The sequence below is a fragment of the Podarcis erhardii genome (assembly GCF_964252035.2).
Source record: "Podarcis erhardii genome assembly, chromosome: 7".
In the NCBI taxonomy this organism is placed as follows: Eukaryota; Metazoa; Chordata; class Lepidosauria; order Squamata; family Lacertidae; genus Podarcis; species Podarcis erhardii.
Window position 1 is genome coordinate 61,333,183 of NC_138511.1, and position 14,023 is coordinate 61,347,205.

The window sequence follows — 14,023 nt, forward strand, 5'->3', positions numbered from 1 at the left end:
CTAAAGGGAAACTTTCAAAATTTGGGCCAGATATTCAAAATCTGAATAAAAAGGCCACCTTTTTGAAATGTGTGATACCTTGATTTTACAGTTTGATTAAGATGGAGATTTGAATGGAACAATAGGGAAATGATGTATCTTAAGGTTAAGCAATCGTGAACCTCTCTTTGATTTCAGTGGGGAGGTTTAAGCCAATGGGCTCTTCCACCACTTTCTTGGCTCCATCTGCAGACTGCAAAAGTGACAGGAGGAGCAGCTCAGTGGCCTTTGAGGGTGTCTACCAAGCAATGCTGTATCATGATGTAACATGGCCCTGATAAGGGTTATATGGGAAAATAGTAGTCACTGCTGGCATTTGCTGCCGCCGCTGTGAAATAGCAGAAGTGGCAACAACAGGTGTGCAAAGGTGGCACTGGTTTCAGTGCCCCCACAAGTTACCAGCATTAGGCTGAACTGTCCCGTTGGAGAACTTTCAGACAAGCTTTAATTTAAAGATGAGCTTAAGTATCCCCACTGAGATCAGTGGGATTTAAAAGTTTAAAGTTGGGCAAGATTGGGTGCTAAATAATATTAATAGTATCATGTAAGCACCTAAAAAGTACTTTATCAACCTAGTCGGGGTGCATGAAATAATATAATGTTAAATATTAACCCAGCAGATGGAGTATTTTATACCTTGTTTTTAAATATTTAAACACAGTTGTGCTCATAAAGAATATCTATTTAATTTTGACTTCTAAATTCATATTGAGGGGATCCTCTCTACAGCTTTTCACATAATGTATGCCTCCCCCCCCCCCACTTGTCTCTCAAGGTTATGCTTCTGATTGTGTGTCTTCCTTTCGTTTGCCTTTGGAACCTGATATTTGAAGGTGTATAGAGACTATCTGTGCCTTAAGGCACAGATTCCCAGAGGCAAGCTGAATGCAGCTGGGAACAGAACTCTGGCCTAGAGAAGCTCCCACTCCACCCAGAACTCTTTATATGTTCCACCTCAAAAGAGTTTGAGGAGCTTTCCCAGTCACTTCTCTCCCCCCACCCCCCATCGCCCCCAACTCTCTCTAGCTACATCATTGTCACTGAGAGGGAAGGAAGGAGGCAGCAGCTGTTTTGGAGATGAGTCGTACTGAGTGAGAGAGCCTGCCCTAGTGCTTGTCTGCATGAAGGAAATTGCAATATTTGGTTATCTGCAGCCTGCACATCCAAGAAGAAAAGGGGGGTCATGCTACATAGCCGAGTAAAAAAGCACTGTGTGCTGGAAAACGGTTTTTGTGTGTGTGTGTGTGTTTTAAATAAAGATTTTATTAGTACAGTAAAAGAGAAAACAGAATAAACAGAAAACAAAACAAAAAAAGAAACGGATATAAAATTAACATATTATAATAGCCATATTTTCTTCACTTTTTGGACTTCCTCACATCTCTCGCTCCTGCGTTCCAAATTTATACAACTTTAATCAGCAACTTATCACCTTATTTCCATTCTTATTCTATAAATTTCCAATATTTTGTCCCTAACTTTGAATATTTTTATCTAAGTCTTAAATGCCTAATTTTGACATGATATTTATTCAAAATTTATTTTTCTCTTAAAATTCACTCATTCTCATATTCTTATCAACTAACTTGATGGTGCCATGTTATTTTCAATCTCTTTTCAATCTCTTCTCCTTAAATTTCTTCCAATCCTCTTCCACTGCTTCCTCTCCCAGGTCTCGGATTCTGCCGGTCATTTCTGCTAGTTCCATATAGTCCATCAGTTGCATCTGCCATTCTTCCAGCGTGGGCAAATCTTGGGTTTTCCAGTGTTTGGCGACAAGTATCCTTGCTGCTGTTGTTGCATACATAAATAATGTCCGGTCCTTCTTTAACACCCTCTGGCCAACAATGCCCAAAAGGAAGGCCTCTGGTTTCTTAGGGAAGGTATACTTAAATACCTTTTTCAGCTCATTATATATCATTTCCCAGAAAGCCTTAACCCTGGGGCAAGTCCACCAGAGGTGAAAGAACGTTCCTTCAGTTTCCTTACATTTCCAACACTTATTATCAGACAGGTGATATATTTTTGCAAGCTTGACTGGGGTCATGTACCACCTATATATCATTTTCATAATATTTTCTTTCAAGGCATTACATGCCGTGAACTTCATACCGGTGGTCCATAACCTTTCCCAGTCAGCAAACATAATATTATACCCAATATCCTGTGCCCATTTTATCATAGCTGATTTAACCGTTTCATCCTGTGTGTTCCACCTCAACAGCAAGTTGTACATTCTTGAGAGGAAAACGTTTCTTATTTAAGAGACACAGACGCAGTGCTTGGGCACAGAATTCAATGCCTGAGAATTTCTGTTTCTAGTTGGTTTGTGCAAAAGTTGGTTTGAAAAAATATGGGCATCAGTTGCAGGTGGGGGAGCAGTTTTACAGGGGAGGAGAGGAGTCCAGGATAAGATGCCCTCAGCAAGCTCCCTTAAAATGTAAGGAGTGAGGACTGCACCATTCCCACTGCCCACCCTTCCCATAGTGCCAACTAAAGTCATCTCACCCTTGTGGTCCCTGATCCACTCCACCACTGTAATCTCAGAGGAGCTGCTCCAGCCTTCCTGGTCCCTTTGGACCCAAAGCTCTGGTGGGCAGAGCAGCCACCACTAGTGATGGGGGAGAAATTTCACTTTGCATTTTACCGAGAAACTGCCTAATTTCACAGTTCCCCAAATGTTGCGATGCACTTCACATAATGCACACCAATGCATATTTTAGGGGGAAATATGTGTGGATCCATATGACAGTGAAAATAACACAGAGAAGTTGATTAATTTAGAGGAGCTTGCTTGCAAAAATGTTTGTACTAGTCAGAACTTTATGTGGTGTACACACTCATTTCTTGTGTCCAACTGTTATCCCTGGTGACGGGTTTTGCAGGTTTCAAGGCATTCCAAAACATGTAGCAACTCTTTAACCAGTGGGGTAGGGAGGGAAAGAATGTGCCCATCTAAAACAACAATTGTTCTTTCATGCCATATTTGACTCTCTGGGGGGAAACAACTCTGTCAGGCTCTGGTTCCATTTGCTGTGATACAATCTGGGGAGCAGGATATCTTCATCCCTTCTCCCCTCCACACCTATCCTTTCTCCAGTGCAAATCCTCCAGAACTGACATGTGAATTTCAGCCCAGGGAGATCAAAGGTGGCTGCAGCCTCCCTCTCAGCCCCCAGGCAGCCCATCCATTGCTGTGCAAGGGACCTCGTGCATAATAGATCACCACCCTGCAGCGTTTCCTCTTGATGTACTAGAGACATCGAGGAGCTCAGAAAGCATGTTGCAGGCATGAGTAGTACAAGGAGGGGCACGTGTATGCCAGAGGAGCTGCTAGCACGTCTGGGCCTTGCTGGATGAAACCCTTGTTAATGAAATGGTCGGGGGAGTTGCTGCTTCTGGACTGCAGCTGGAGACAGGCAATTAGGAGTTGCTTGGTTTTCAAAAGAGAGAATCGTATTGCGATTGAGCAACTATTGCCAGCATGAATTGCAAAACAAACAAACAAAACTACAGTGGTACCTTGGGTTACAGACGGTTCAGGTTACAGACTCCGCTAACCCAGAAATAGTACCTCGGGTTAAGAACTTTGCTTCAGGATGAGAACAGAAATCGTGCAGCGGCGGCACAGTGGCAGCAGGAGGCCCCATTAGCTAAAGTGGTACCTCAGGTTAAGAACAGTTTCAGGTTAAGAATGGACCTCTAGAACGAATTAAGTTCTTAACTTGAGGTACCACTGCATTGCAAAGTAAGTTGAAACATACCAATTTTCAGCACTGCAGACTATCAGATTGTAAAGTTTCCCAATTGTTTTGATTTTTTAAAAAATCTCATTGGTAATCAACAATGCTCTTTTGGGAATGAAAAGTATCTTGTAAATTTCTCACTGCTTAGCATGTGTTAATAATAATAATAATAATAATAATAATAATAATAATAATAATAATAATTTATTACAGTGGTGCCTCAGGTTACATACGCTTCAGGTTACAGACTCTGCTAACCCAGAAATAGTACCTCAGGTTAAGAACTTTGCTTCAGGATGAGAACAGAAATCGTGCTCTAGCAGCACGGCAGCAGCAGGAGGCCCCATTAGCTAAAGTGGTGCTTCAGGTTAAGAACAATTTCAGGTTAAGAACGTACCTCTGGAACAAATTAAGTACTTAACCTGAGGTACCACTGTATTTATACCCTGCCCATCTGGCGGGGTTTCCCCAGCCACTCTACCTTATGAGTCAGTGGTAGGGAACCTCTGGCACACTGGCCTAGTTAGGTTTCCATCCCAAAAAGAAAAAGATACTAGATGTGATTGTAATGGAGCACAGGAGGATAGTCTTCCGTTCTTTCTTTCTTTCTTTCTTTCTTTCTTTCTTTCTTTCGTGTTTATACCCTGCTTACAATTTGAAGTTTCTGAGAGAGAAATTAAAGTATATCTAAAATACCATAAGATCAAAAAGAGCTGCTAGAGGGGAACAAATGCATATGCAAATATCCACACACACACAGCCGCCTTCAGGTATCCCATCTGCCACTCTGCTTCTAAATCTTCGGGCCATGCTAGGTCCAAAAATAGGGCAGCTGCCAAGCCCCTGAAAGGCCTTAATGCGCAGCTGGTGGGCTGTGTTCAGCTTCATGGGCCACAGGCAGGCTCTCGCTGTCTACCTTACCCACATCAGTTGTCCTAATTCCTGTCTCGCTCCTTAATCACCATAGGGGTGATGGAGAAGTCTGATACAGTACACATTTAAAGGTGAACATACCTAATTCCAAAACAAAATGCAAGCCCAAAGTACAGCAATCCCTCAAGATTCACACTTCTGCAGTGCAGTTCTCCCACCAAGTAATGCATACAGAAATTCACAAACATGGGGTGAAGTGACATATTTGTCCATCCCTAAATCTCCATAAGAAGCTGAAACATCTAAGGCTAATCACATATTATACAAATATGCAGGTTTCCTAAATTAACCAGCAGAGAAGTAAATACATACAAAATGTACCTAGGACTTCCGGGTTGGCGCCATCGCCGAATGGCGGACTCCCTCCGAGCTCCGGAGGGAGCCTGCTCGGCAGGGGCTGGGTTCTACCGCGTTGGCGTCGCGGGGACCCTCAAAAACCATGGGCGCTGAAACCCATGGGCATGGTGACTCGGCGGGCACCGTTTGCGCCCCCGACCCGCGAAGGAGCCTTTTTAAAGGCTATGGAGCGGGTGCCGGGGGTGTGTGTGGTGCTATGAGTCCTCCGCTTCCCCTACCGAGCGAAGCCGCATGCCATTTGGCGGAGAGCGCTGACTTCTTCCATTGAAAATTTGGATTAAAAAGAACAACCCGTGAGTAATTGGAAACTGGACTTAAAAAGGGAAAAAAATGTAAATTCGGAGCGAGCGGGGGAGGTGCAAAAAGGAAGTCAGTCTCCCCCCTGTCGTAGAGGATTTAAAGCAAAGGATTTAACAACTAAGATCGAGTGCTACCTGATTTTGATAAAGTCACTAATTTCACGATGGAAAATTATAAGACTGGCCTGGAGGAGAAAAGTAGAACGTGAGCTAAAATGCACCCCCCCCCGGGAACCGGGAGCGATCCACGAGAGCGCCGGGAGAGGAGAAACAGAGGCTTTGACAGCTGTCAAAGGAGCTGTCAAAGCTGAAGAATAAAAAGAGAACTTTGTTATGAGGACTTTGCCGGTTACATTTGTTACAAATTAGATATAAATTGTTTAAAACAAGGAATAACAAGTTATTTTGACTGTTGGGTGCGATCTGGAAGGAAACTGAGTTACTATAATCCCTCTAGAGGGGCTGTGGGACACTACAAGTATTGCTGGCATGGAATTTGAATTGGACTTTTTATCTCCTGGGAAACTGCAGAAATGGAACACTATTTTGTCTACAGAGGTCTCTACACTAAAGGAAACAATAGATTTATCTATTGAAGAATGGAAGGGACTTGACGTAAAGTTTTGTTCCTGAATAACAAAGCCTCTGTAGGGGACTTAGAAGCTTTTGGAATTGGAACATTTTTGCAGGAGAGCAGGAAAAGAAACTAGAGGAAAGTAAGGAGAGAGAATAATAAGAACAACATGAACAACAAGAATTGGACAAAGCTGGAAGTGGGAACATTTGGGACATCCAGATTTGAAAGGTCTAAAGAAACAAAATTGGAGTTTTTACTCTTAAATACAGAGATCTGGATGGAAAAAATGGACCTTTTTGAGATAGAGCTTTTCCAAGATTGGATGCTTGAAACTAAAGATGATCAAAAAGACGGCAAAGACTATTAAAAAGACGGCAAAGTGGACTTGTGAAGGATTTCGGCCTAGATGTGGGATCTCCAGGATGACAACAGGCATTGATGGACATTGGGGAACGCAACCGGGAAAGAGGGGAGGGAAATTTGGAATCCAAAGGGTGTTAAATTATATTTTATTCTTTGTTCTATTTTCTTTTATTTTAATCTGTTCTGCATATTAAAGAGGGGAACTTGTGGAAGGGAGCGGGGTCGATTTTAGGGGATGGAAAAACATTCTTAACATTGGGTTAACTATAATAAGTTTAAAATTTGGGGTAAGAACTTGCTGAATCTATTTGAAGGAATTGGGATACAAGAGGGGGTGGGGTGGGGAAGTCCTGGCAAGATGCTAATGAAAATAAGGTTATAAAATGGATGTTTTATTTCTTTTTGTCTGTTATATTTGGAAATGTTCAATAAATATTATTTAAAAAACAAAAAAAACAAAATGTACCTAATGGGTTGTATGTGCTTGTTTGATTATTTATCATAAAATGTATACACTACTTGATTTGGGAGCTTTTTTGTATAAAAAAACAACAACCCTCAAAGCAGTTTACAAAAAGATAAAATAACAAAATCGTGGAAAAACTCATGATTTAGAAGTTACAATACGAAACAGAGTAAAAATACCTAAACTTTCTAAGCTTGACTAAAGAAGAATGTTTTCAGCAGGCCCTGAAAAGAGTACAGTGAAGGCACCTGCTTGATATTAGTATATATGAATATACTTGTGACATTATGCTGCAGGAATATATTACAGTGTGGAACTTGACTCTTATTGTATGTGTTTATATGCATAGTCAGGCTCTTAAGAAAACAAGGCATGGGAGACATGCACAAAAGCAGGCACTCGATGCAAGGGGTAGTTTCAAACTGCCAAATTCCATGTTTAAATCCATTTAAAATGGATTTCTTCTCTGTCCCCAGTCCCACGTTGTGCAGGCCTGGCTTAGGCTAAATGCAGAGCCTGTTAGCTGATGCTGCTGGTGGACCATCCCTTTGCCGTTTGTTGCAACGTTGGGAATCTCCGATGTTCCATGGCCCAAATTATGCTTGTGTATTGCTGGTGTTTTTTGTCCCTTCTCCATGCTTAGCTCCTTCTCCAGCCTGTGGACCAGAGCCAGGCATGCCCTATTAGCACTTGTCTCTTTGTTACAATGCCAGTAAACCTAATGCAGCCATTGACTGATTAAAGTCGGTGGGAGAGTGAAGGTGGAGGCTGGTGGGGACAACAGCCACTTCTGCCAGTTTTTATCCAGCATCCGGGAAGGGACGGTTGTGTCGCTTGCCTTAGGCTTTGAAATCCAGCCCCACAATGATACAGCGCAGGGCTTGCAGTGTCTTTCAAGTACAGGGCCCGTTTAATTTTGAATAAATTTCCATATACAAATGAACCCAGAAGTGGGGGCAGAGGCTAAGCTAGCTGCTTTGGCACCCAGGGCGATGCATGCTACGCACCCGGGGGCAGGGCCGTGGGGACGGGGCGAGTGTCCCAGGGGGTGAGATGCCCAGTGGCATGGAGTGAGCCATGCATGGGGGGGGGTGGAGCGAGCCACCCATGGTGGGCTGCTTCCTGGGCAGGGGTGGGGGGAGAGAGCTGCGTTGCTTTGCCAGCAGCCTTCCTCCCTTCCCTCTTCATTTTTGACAGCTCGGGGGAGGCTCCCCCCCCCAGGAAGCAGCCTGGGAGTGGGAGGCAACGGCGCACCACCCACCAGCGACTCCCAAGCCTCCCCTGAGCCGTCAAAATGAAGGGGGAAGGGGGGAAGGCTGCCGGCAAGGCAGCACAGCTCCGCCCCTTCCCCCAACAGCTCGGGGTGGGCTTTGGAGTTGCGGGCGGGTGGCATGCCAAATGTCACCCCCCTCAGTACTGAAACCTGGGGTGGACCGCCCCCACCGCCCCCCTTCCTCTGCCCCTGGGTGGGGGAGAACTTTGATTTAGTTCACATTTAAAGGAAACCTACCTAATTCACGCTTTCTGAAACATAGCCATACTTTAAAACTAGCAGTACAGTTCCCTGGCCATGTAAGGTGACCTGAAATTCATATGCTAGGGTAAAATTCACATAAAAGTGCATATACAGTGGACACTCGGGTTGCGAACGTGATCCATGCGGGATGCACGTTCGCAACCCGCAGCATTCACAACCCACGTTTGCGCACGCGTGGGTTGCGATTCGGCACTTCTGCGCATGCCCGACCACCAAGACCCAGAAGTAACCCGTTCCAGTACTTCTGGGTTTTGGCAGTCCACAACCCAAAAAAACGCAATCTGAAGTGTCTGTAACCCGAGGTACGACTGTATTAGTGAAAACAGCATTAAAATGCATCATGATAGGGGAAATCACTGTGCAAAAATGTGTGTATTAGGCAAAAATACATACAAATATGCAGTGCTTTTTCCTAAAAAAAAAAGTTTAGGGGTACCCTCATTTTGACTCAAGAAAACTACCATTTTATAGTTCAAATCGGGGAAAATAAATACAGTAAATGAACAGAAGTGCAAAGATTCACAAAATGTTTAGGGGTATGTGTCCCCCTGCATCCCCCCCAGAAAAAAGCACTGCAAATATGTATCTCTTAGGAGAAATTAGCCCTAAATTGCTGGCGAATTTTCATGAGGGCTTTTTTTCCAAAAAGGAATTTGCAAAGTGATGTGGAAAACTGAGCATAAAACTGGAAAAATGAGGAACTGAGAGAAACTGAAATCAACAGATTTTCCCATCCCTACTGGGGCCCTGTGATCAGTGTTGTGTTTCAGGAGCTCTATGCACATGTGTGTGCATTCATGCACCAGATGGCTTCACAATTTAAAATATGCTCATTGCAGCAAGCACAGAGGCTTAAAGGCCTCCTTCTTCACAGTACAACTTTTTCAGGAGTGTCAAAAAGCACATCCCACCTTCAGTTTGTTTCCATACTGTTCTCCTTCGTGCAATTTCCCCCATCCTGCTCCTCCCCTTTGCAATCATCGGCCTCATTTCCCCACACTGTTGTTTTAATCCAGTTGATTGTCAAGGTGACCCATGTGATTTGGGTCGATGACATCACAGCAATGTATCAGTGATGACAATGTCATGGAAAAGCAGTGTCACACAATATGCTACAGGAGACAGGAAATCCCTTTGCTTGGTTGTGGGTTTCTGGGCCAGACTTCCCAGTTTGCTGTATCAACTTTGATTTTTAGTAGGACTTCATGCTCTTGTCAACCAGAGCCAGGTGCAAAAGACATACAGTTAGAAAGAAAGAGCAGGGTGTCGCTGAGGGACATCTGAGCCCGCGAATTTGTTTTCAGTGCCAGAACTGAATTGAGCTCACAGTCCTTTCACACACAAAAAGTCCACTCCTGAGGTTAGCTTTCTTTATTTCAGCAGCCTAATTTAGGTCATTTTCTTGTTGTTAAACAGTTGCACGTCACAAGCCCTTTCTGATCTACTGCAAGTTACACAGAAATCTGCCAGTATGGGAGGAAATTCCCCTCGAAGGTTCAAGTAGAGGCTCATACTAAATTCCTGAACAGCCAGCATGCAATAATGCATCCCAGCATCCCAGTCTGCCTTCCACTCACCCCTGCTTTTGATTCCTGAAATATGCAAATGCTAAAAAGCATTATTAGTTAGATTTGGAAAGTGAATCTCCAAGGAAAGGGGTTCAATTGCAAGGGGTGTGCATGCATGCCATTTGTTCTAGAATACAACCCAACTCATTTATGAAGGACGCTCCTGCATTCTGATGACTCTCATTCACTCCCTTTTCTTTCTTCTCTTCCCCAATCCCCAGGGCGTGTGCACCATGACTGCTGCATTCCTCCACTTCTTCTTCCTCTCTTCCTTTTGCTGGGTGCTGACAGAGGCCTGGCAATCCTACTTGGCTGTGATTGGCAGGATCCGGACACGCCTAGTTCGTAAACGCTTCCTCTGCCTCGGATGGGGTAAGAGGGCATCTTCTCTTCTGGAACCAAAGTGTTGTCTCCCTGATTGTGGTGTGGGGGTGGGGAGGATCAGGGAGGCATCACACAGGGAAAGGGGGAATTTCGTGGTTCGTGCAGGAACATTTGTTGCTCGCGGGCATATCCAACATTCTCAGTCCACTAGTACAGGAGTTTAAAGGTTGCTCAACAAAGAAATCCAACACAAGAGCTGTGCTAGCAGAAGCAGGTTGTGCAACAACTATTTCTTCTGGTGCAACTTGTTGCATAACAATCTTGGGTAAAGTGCTTGTGTTTTATCTTGTGCAGCAACGTTCTGCCAGTGCAACAAATATACTGCTTGGTGACTTTCACACTACATTGGATCTTGAGCACATTAAGAATTGTAAGCTTGTCATTTCGTATAATAAAACTGGACGATAAAAGGGCCACCTACTTCTGGGTATTAACTTTTTTTGCCCGAGAGGCATGCTTTTACTCAGTTTAGAACTGAGTATTTGCCTGTTAGATTTTCTGATTGGCCAGAAAAGGAATGTTTTTGTGTCTGCAGAACAGGTGAAATTGAATATGGTGCACTATATCTTACATTGTTCTTTATATAATTCATTGGAAGTTAAGTTTAATCTCCTCATTCAGTTCTGCTTACATGCCCAACCAGCTGATTTTAAAATAAGATGGCTGCTAGCTGATCTAGGAGAATCCGTCGGCTATAGGGTCACTTTATTTTCACTAGCTATAGAGGCCTTTCTGAATTGGATCAGTGGTAAATGTTAAGGGAAGAGTTTTTAATAAATGAATGTTTTAAATCTCTTTTATTGTATTGTCAGGGTTCATCCCTGTCTTATTGGTTTGATGATTATCTTTCTTTACACATGTGTGTTTTATTGTCGTGGCCACTGGCAATAAACAATAATAAAGCTTCAAGGTGAACCTGTGCATCAGATACAAACCTTACTGACTGCAGCAATAGCATCCAAGAAGTGGCTTGAAGGTGCAAGTGACTTAACCAGCAGAATCCTAGAGTTGGAGGGGGCCTTCTAGGCCACTTAGACCAGCCTTTGCTAGCCTGGTGCTCTCCAGGTATTTTGGACTACAGCTGCCATCAGCCCTGTGCTAGCTGAGGCGAATGAGAGTTGTAGTCAAAGCATCTGAAGGGCTTTTGATTGGGGAAGGCTGATCAACTCCTGCTCTGTGCAAGGAATCCAGAACTAGAACAGTCCCAGCACCCTTAAGGAAGAGCCCTTCACCCCCCCCCCCCAGGCAATTGGCTCCATTGTCAAATTGCTCTTACTGTTAACGAAGTTTATTTTCCGAATGTTCAACCAAAACCTACCCTCCTGTCACTTCAGCCCATTGGATCTAGTCCTGCCTTGTAGGGCAGCAGGCAGCAAGTCTTTCTCACCTTCTGTGTGAAACCCCTCTCAGTTGTATAAAGGATGCTGCCATGTGCTCTTTCAGTCTTCTCTTCTGCAGGCGGAGCTTCCTCCAGCCTTTCCTCACTGCCAGCTTCTAACACCGCAAATGGAATTCTTTCAGCACCTGCTGTCATCACCAGCACAATGCTTTGGTGATGAAGGCAATCAGTAAGGTGCAGAGCAGTCAAGGGATGTGCATGCTTATTGCAAGCCAGTCTTTGATCTCGGCAAAACACAGTTTGCACCCAATTGCTTTTGGAAGGAGGAGTTTCACAAACTGGGGAGTGTGAGGAGAATGAAAGCTTCACATAACGTGCAACAAAATCAGAACTTGGCACAGCATCAAGGGGGTTTCCAGACCAGTTTATTGAGCATCCTTACTTTTTGCAGGGAGATGCACTGACTAGTTAATGAGTGTTCATTCTGATTCGTTTGTGGGTAGGTTAGATGTTGTGTCAACACAAGCGTTATTACCCAACACTTTCCAGTGCATTTCCCTGTCATTTTCCTCATCGCTATCTCATATCTTTTCGGGGAAGTAGTTTTGTAGCACAAGAGCTCCCAGTCAGCTTTAATAGTGCAACCTGAATTTGCTGGTAGGTGACTAACTCCTGCCTGCAAACAGCAATAGTCAGGAAGCACCCTAGATGTCCAGAATTGGGAATGTTCAGAAAATAACTCCTGCAGGTTGGAAAACTTAGGCCAGCTTATGAGGTGAGCCATTGCAAGGTGAGCCAAACCCCTCTCTGCAGATTGGCTTGGCTCATTTTGTAACCAGCAGTTCAGTCTGTAGTTAGCTCACCTCTATGACAACTTTGCTTGCTATTCATTTCACCCCCCCCCCTTTCCCAAACTTAACCTTGTGAGTAGGGAGGGAGAGAAAGGTAAGGCTGGGCCACACAATCAAATAATTATTGGTAGAAAGTCGAATGTTCCTCCATTTGCTCTTTGAGACAAAAGGTGGGCTAGTTGTAGATCAAGATAGGGACATTCCACCTGTAACTAATCAGTACAATTCAAAATCTGTGTGTGGCAATTTTACCCTCTAACCACTTTGTTACAGAGGTTTGTATGAATCAAGTGCCAGGAACGAGGCAAAAACTTGTGGGCAGGGGAACTCAAAATGCAAAAGCAGCAAAAACAAAAACACTGCTTGTGGTGGGGGGAGGGGGGAGGGAAACCTGCTTCATGCAAACCTACACACCTTTTTGGGTCAATCCTCAGAATAAGTCATTAATGACCTCCCCTGCCAGTTCCCCATTGCTTTGGAAGAAAAGAAAAATAACCCTTACTATTGCAAAATAGGGAAGTAACTGACGCTGGAAGCACGCCGAGGTCGCTATCAAGCAGGGTGAGCATGCTCAGAAACATAATTTCCTTGTGGGATCAAGGGACCTGCAGTTTACTCAGAACAGCCCAATTGGTCCCAGCAGAAAATGGTGGGTCTGAGCATGGTCAGAACTGTCACTTCAAGGTCAGGAGCTTAGCAGGCCTGCATGCTTCACTGGTAGTAAGCAGAACTCTCTCCTGCTGCCCGTTACCTCTCCCCCTCCATTCCAAGGATGCATTAAAAATATATCGTGCTGGGTTTTGTGAGCATTCTTTGCAAGTGCTCTCAACCCCCCTGGGGATTTTGGACTGCTCATAGAAACCAAGATGGTTTGTGAGATGGTCAGATGTAGGAATGGATGGGGATTTTATTCAGGTTGCATTTTAAAGTGAATCAACCTAGTTCAGCAATCCAACTTCAGAACTGCCGAACAACATGCAGAACACAGCTATCAGTCAGAATCTCATAGCCCTCTGAATTTTGCAATGCAGTTAATGCAAATGCTTGGGGGGGGGAATGTGTATGTTTTAAGGGGCGGGGTCCTTTTCCCATCCCTTGGACCCAGTTCACCCATCCCTGGTAGCTGGTTCTCCACAAAGTGCTTCAGATGCAGAATTCTTTTGTGGTTTTACCTGCATTTTCGACTCTATATTTCCCATCTAGGGTTGCCAGCCTTGGTAGTTGCTGTCTCCGTCGGCTTTACTCGGACCAAAGGATACGGAACATCCAGCTAGTAGGTTCCATAAGAGGGGGCTTTCTGGCCTCATCTTCTTAAAATAAAATGGGGAGGGGGAAGGACAATTGAAACATCTAAGGAGAACCTAAGAACCCTCAACGCGTCTGAGATGGGAGCAGGCTGTGCAGATATAGATAGGGAGGGAGGATTTAAATCAGTTTGCATTCAAAGGTCAATGAGCCTAATTCACACTTTCTAAAACAACAAGTGAACTGAAACATAGTCAACCCTCAAAGTTCACATTTTTCCAAATATTGTAATGCAGATCTCCAGCCAAATAATGCTTGG

The 14,023-nt window shown here is 44.2% G+C and overlaps 1 protein-coding gene across 4 annotated transcripts in view; it reads left to right on the plus strand.

Moving 5' to 3' along the window:
- Positions 1–14,023, plus strand: part of ADGRB2 (adhesion G protein-coupled receptor B2) — a 170,476-nt gene that overhangs the window by 134,575 nt on the left and 21,878 nt on the right. For all 4 annotated transcript variants that reach the window (XM_081870362.1, XM_081870363.1, XM_081870361.1 and 1 more), the window contains exons 19-20: positions 10,107–10,257; positions 13,663–13,732. In XM_081870362.1, coding sequence (XP_081726488.1) covers positions 10,107–10,257; positions 13,663–13,732 — 221 coding nt within the window. The remainder of the gene's footprint in view (positions 1–10,106; positions 10,258–13,662; positions 13,733–14,023) is intronic.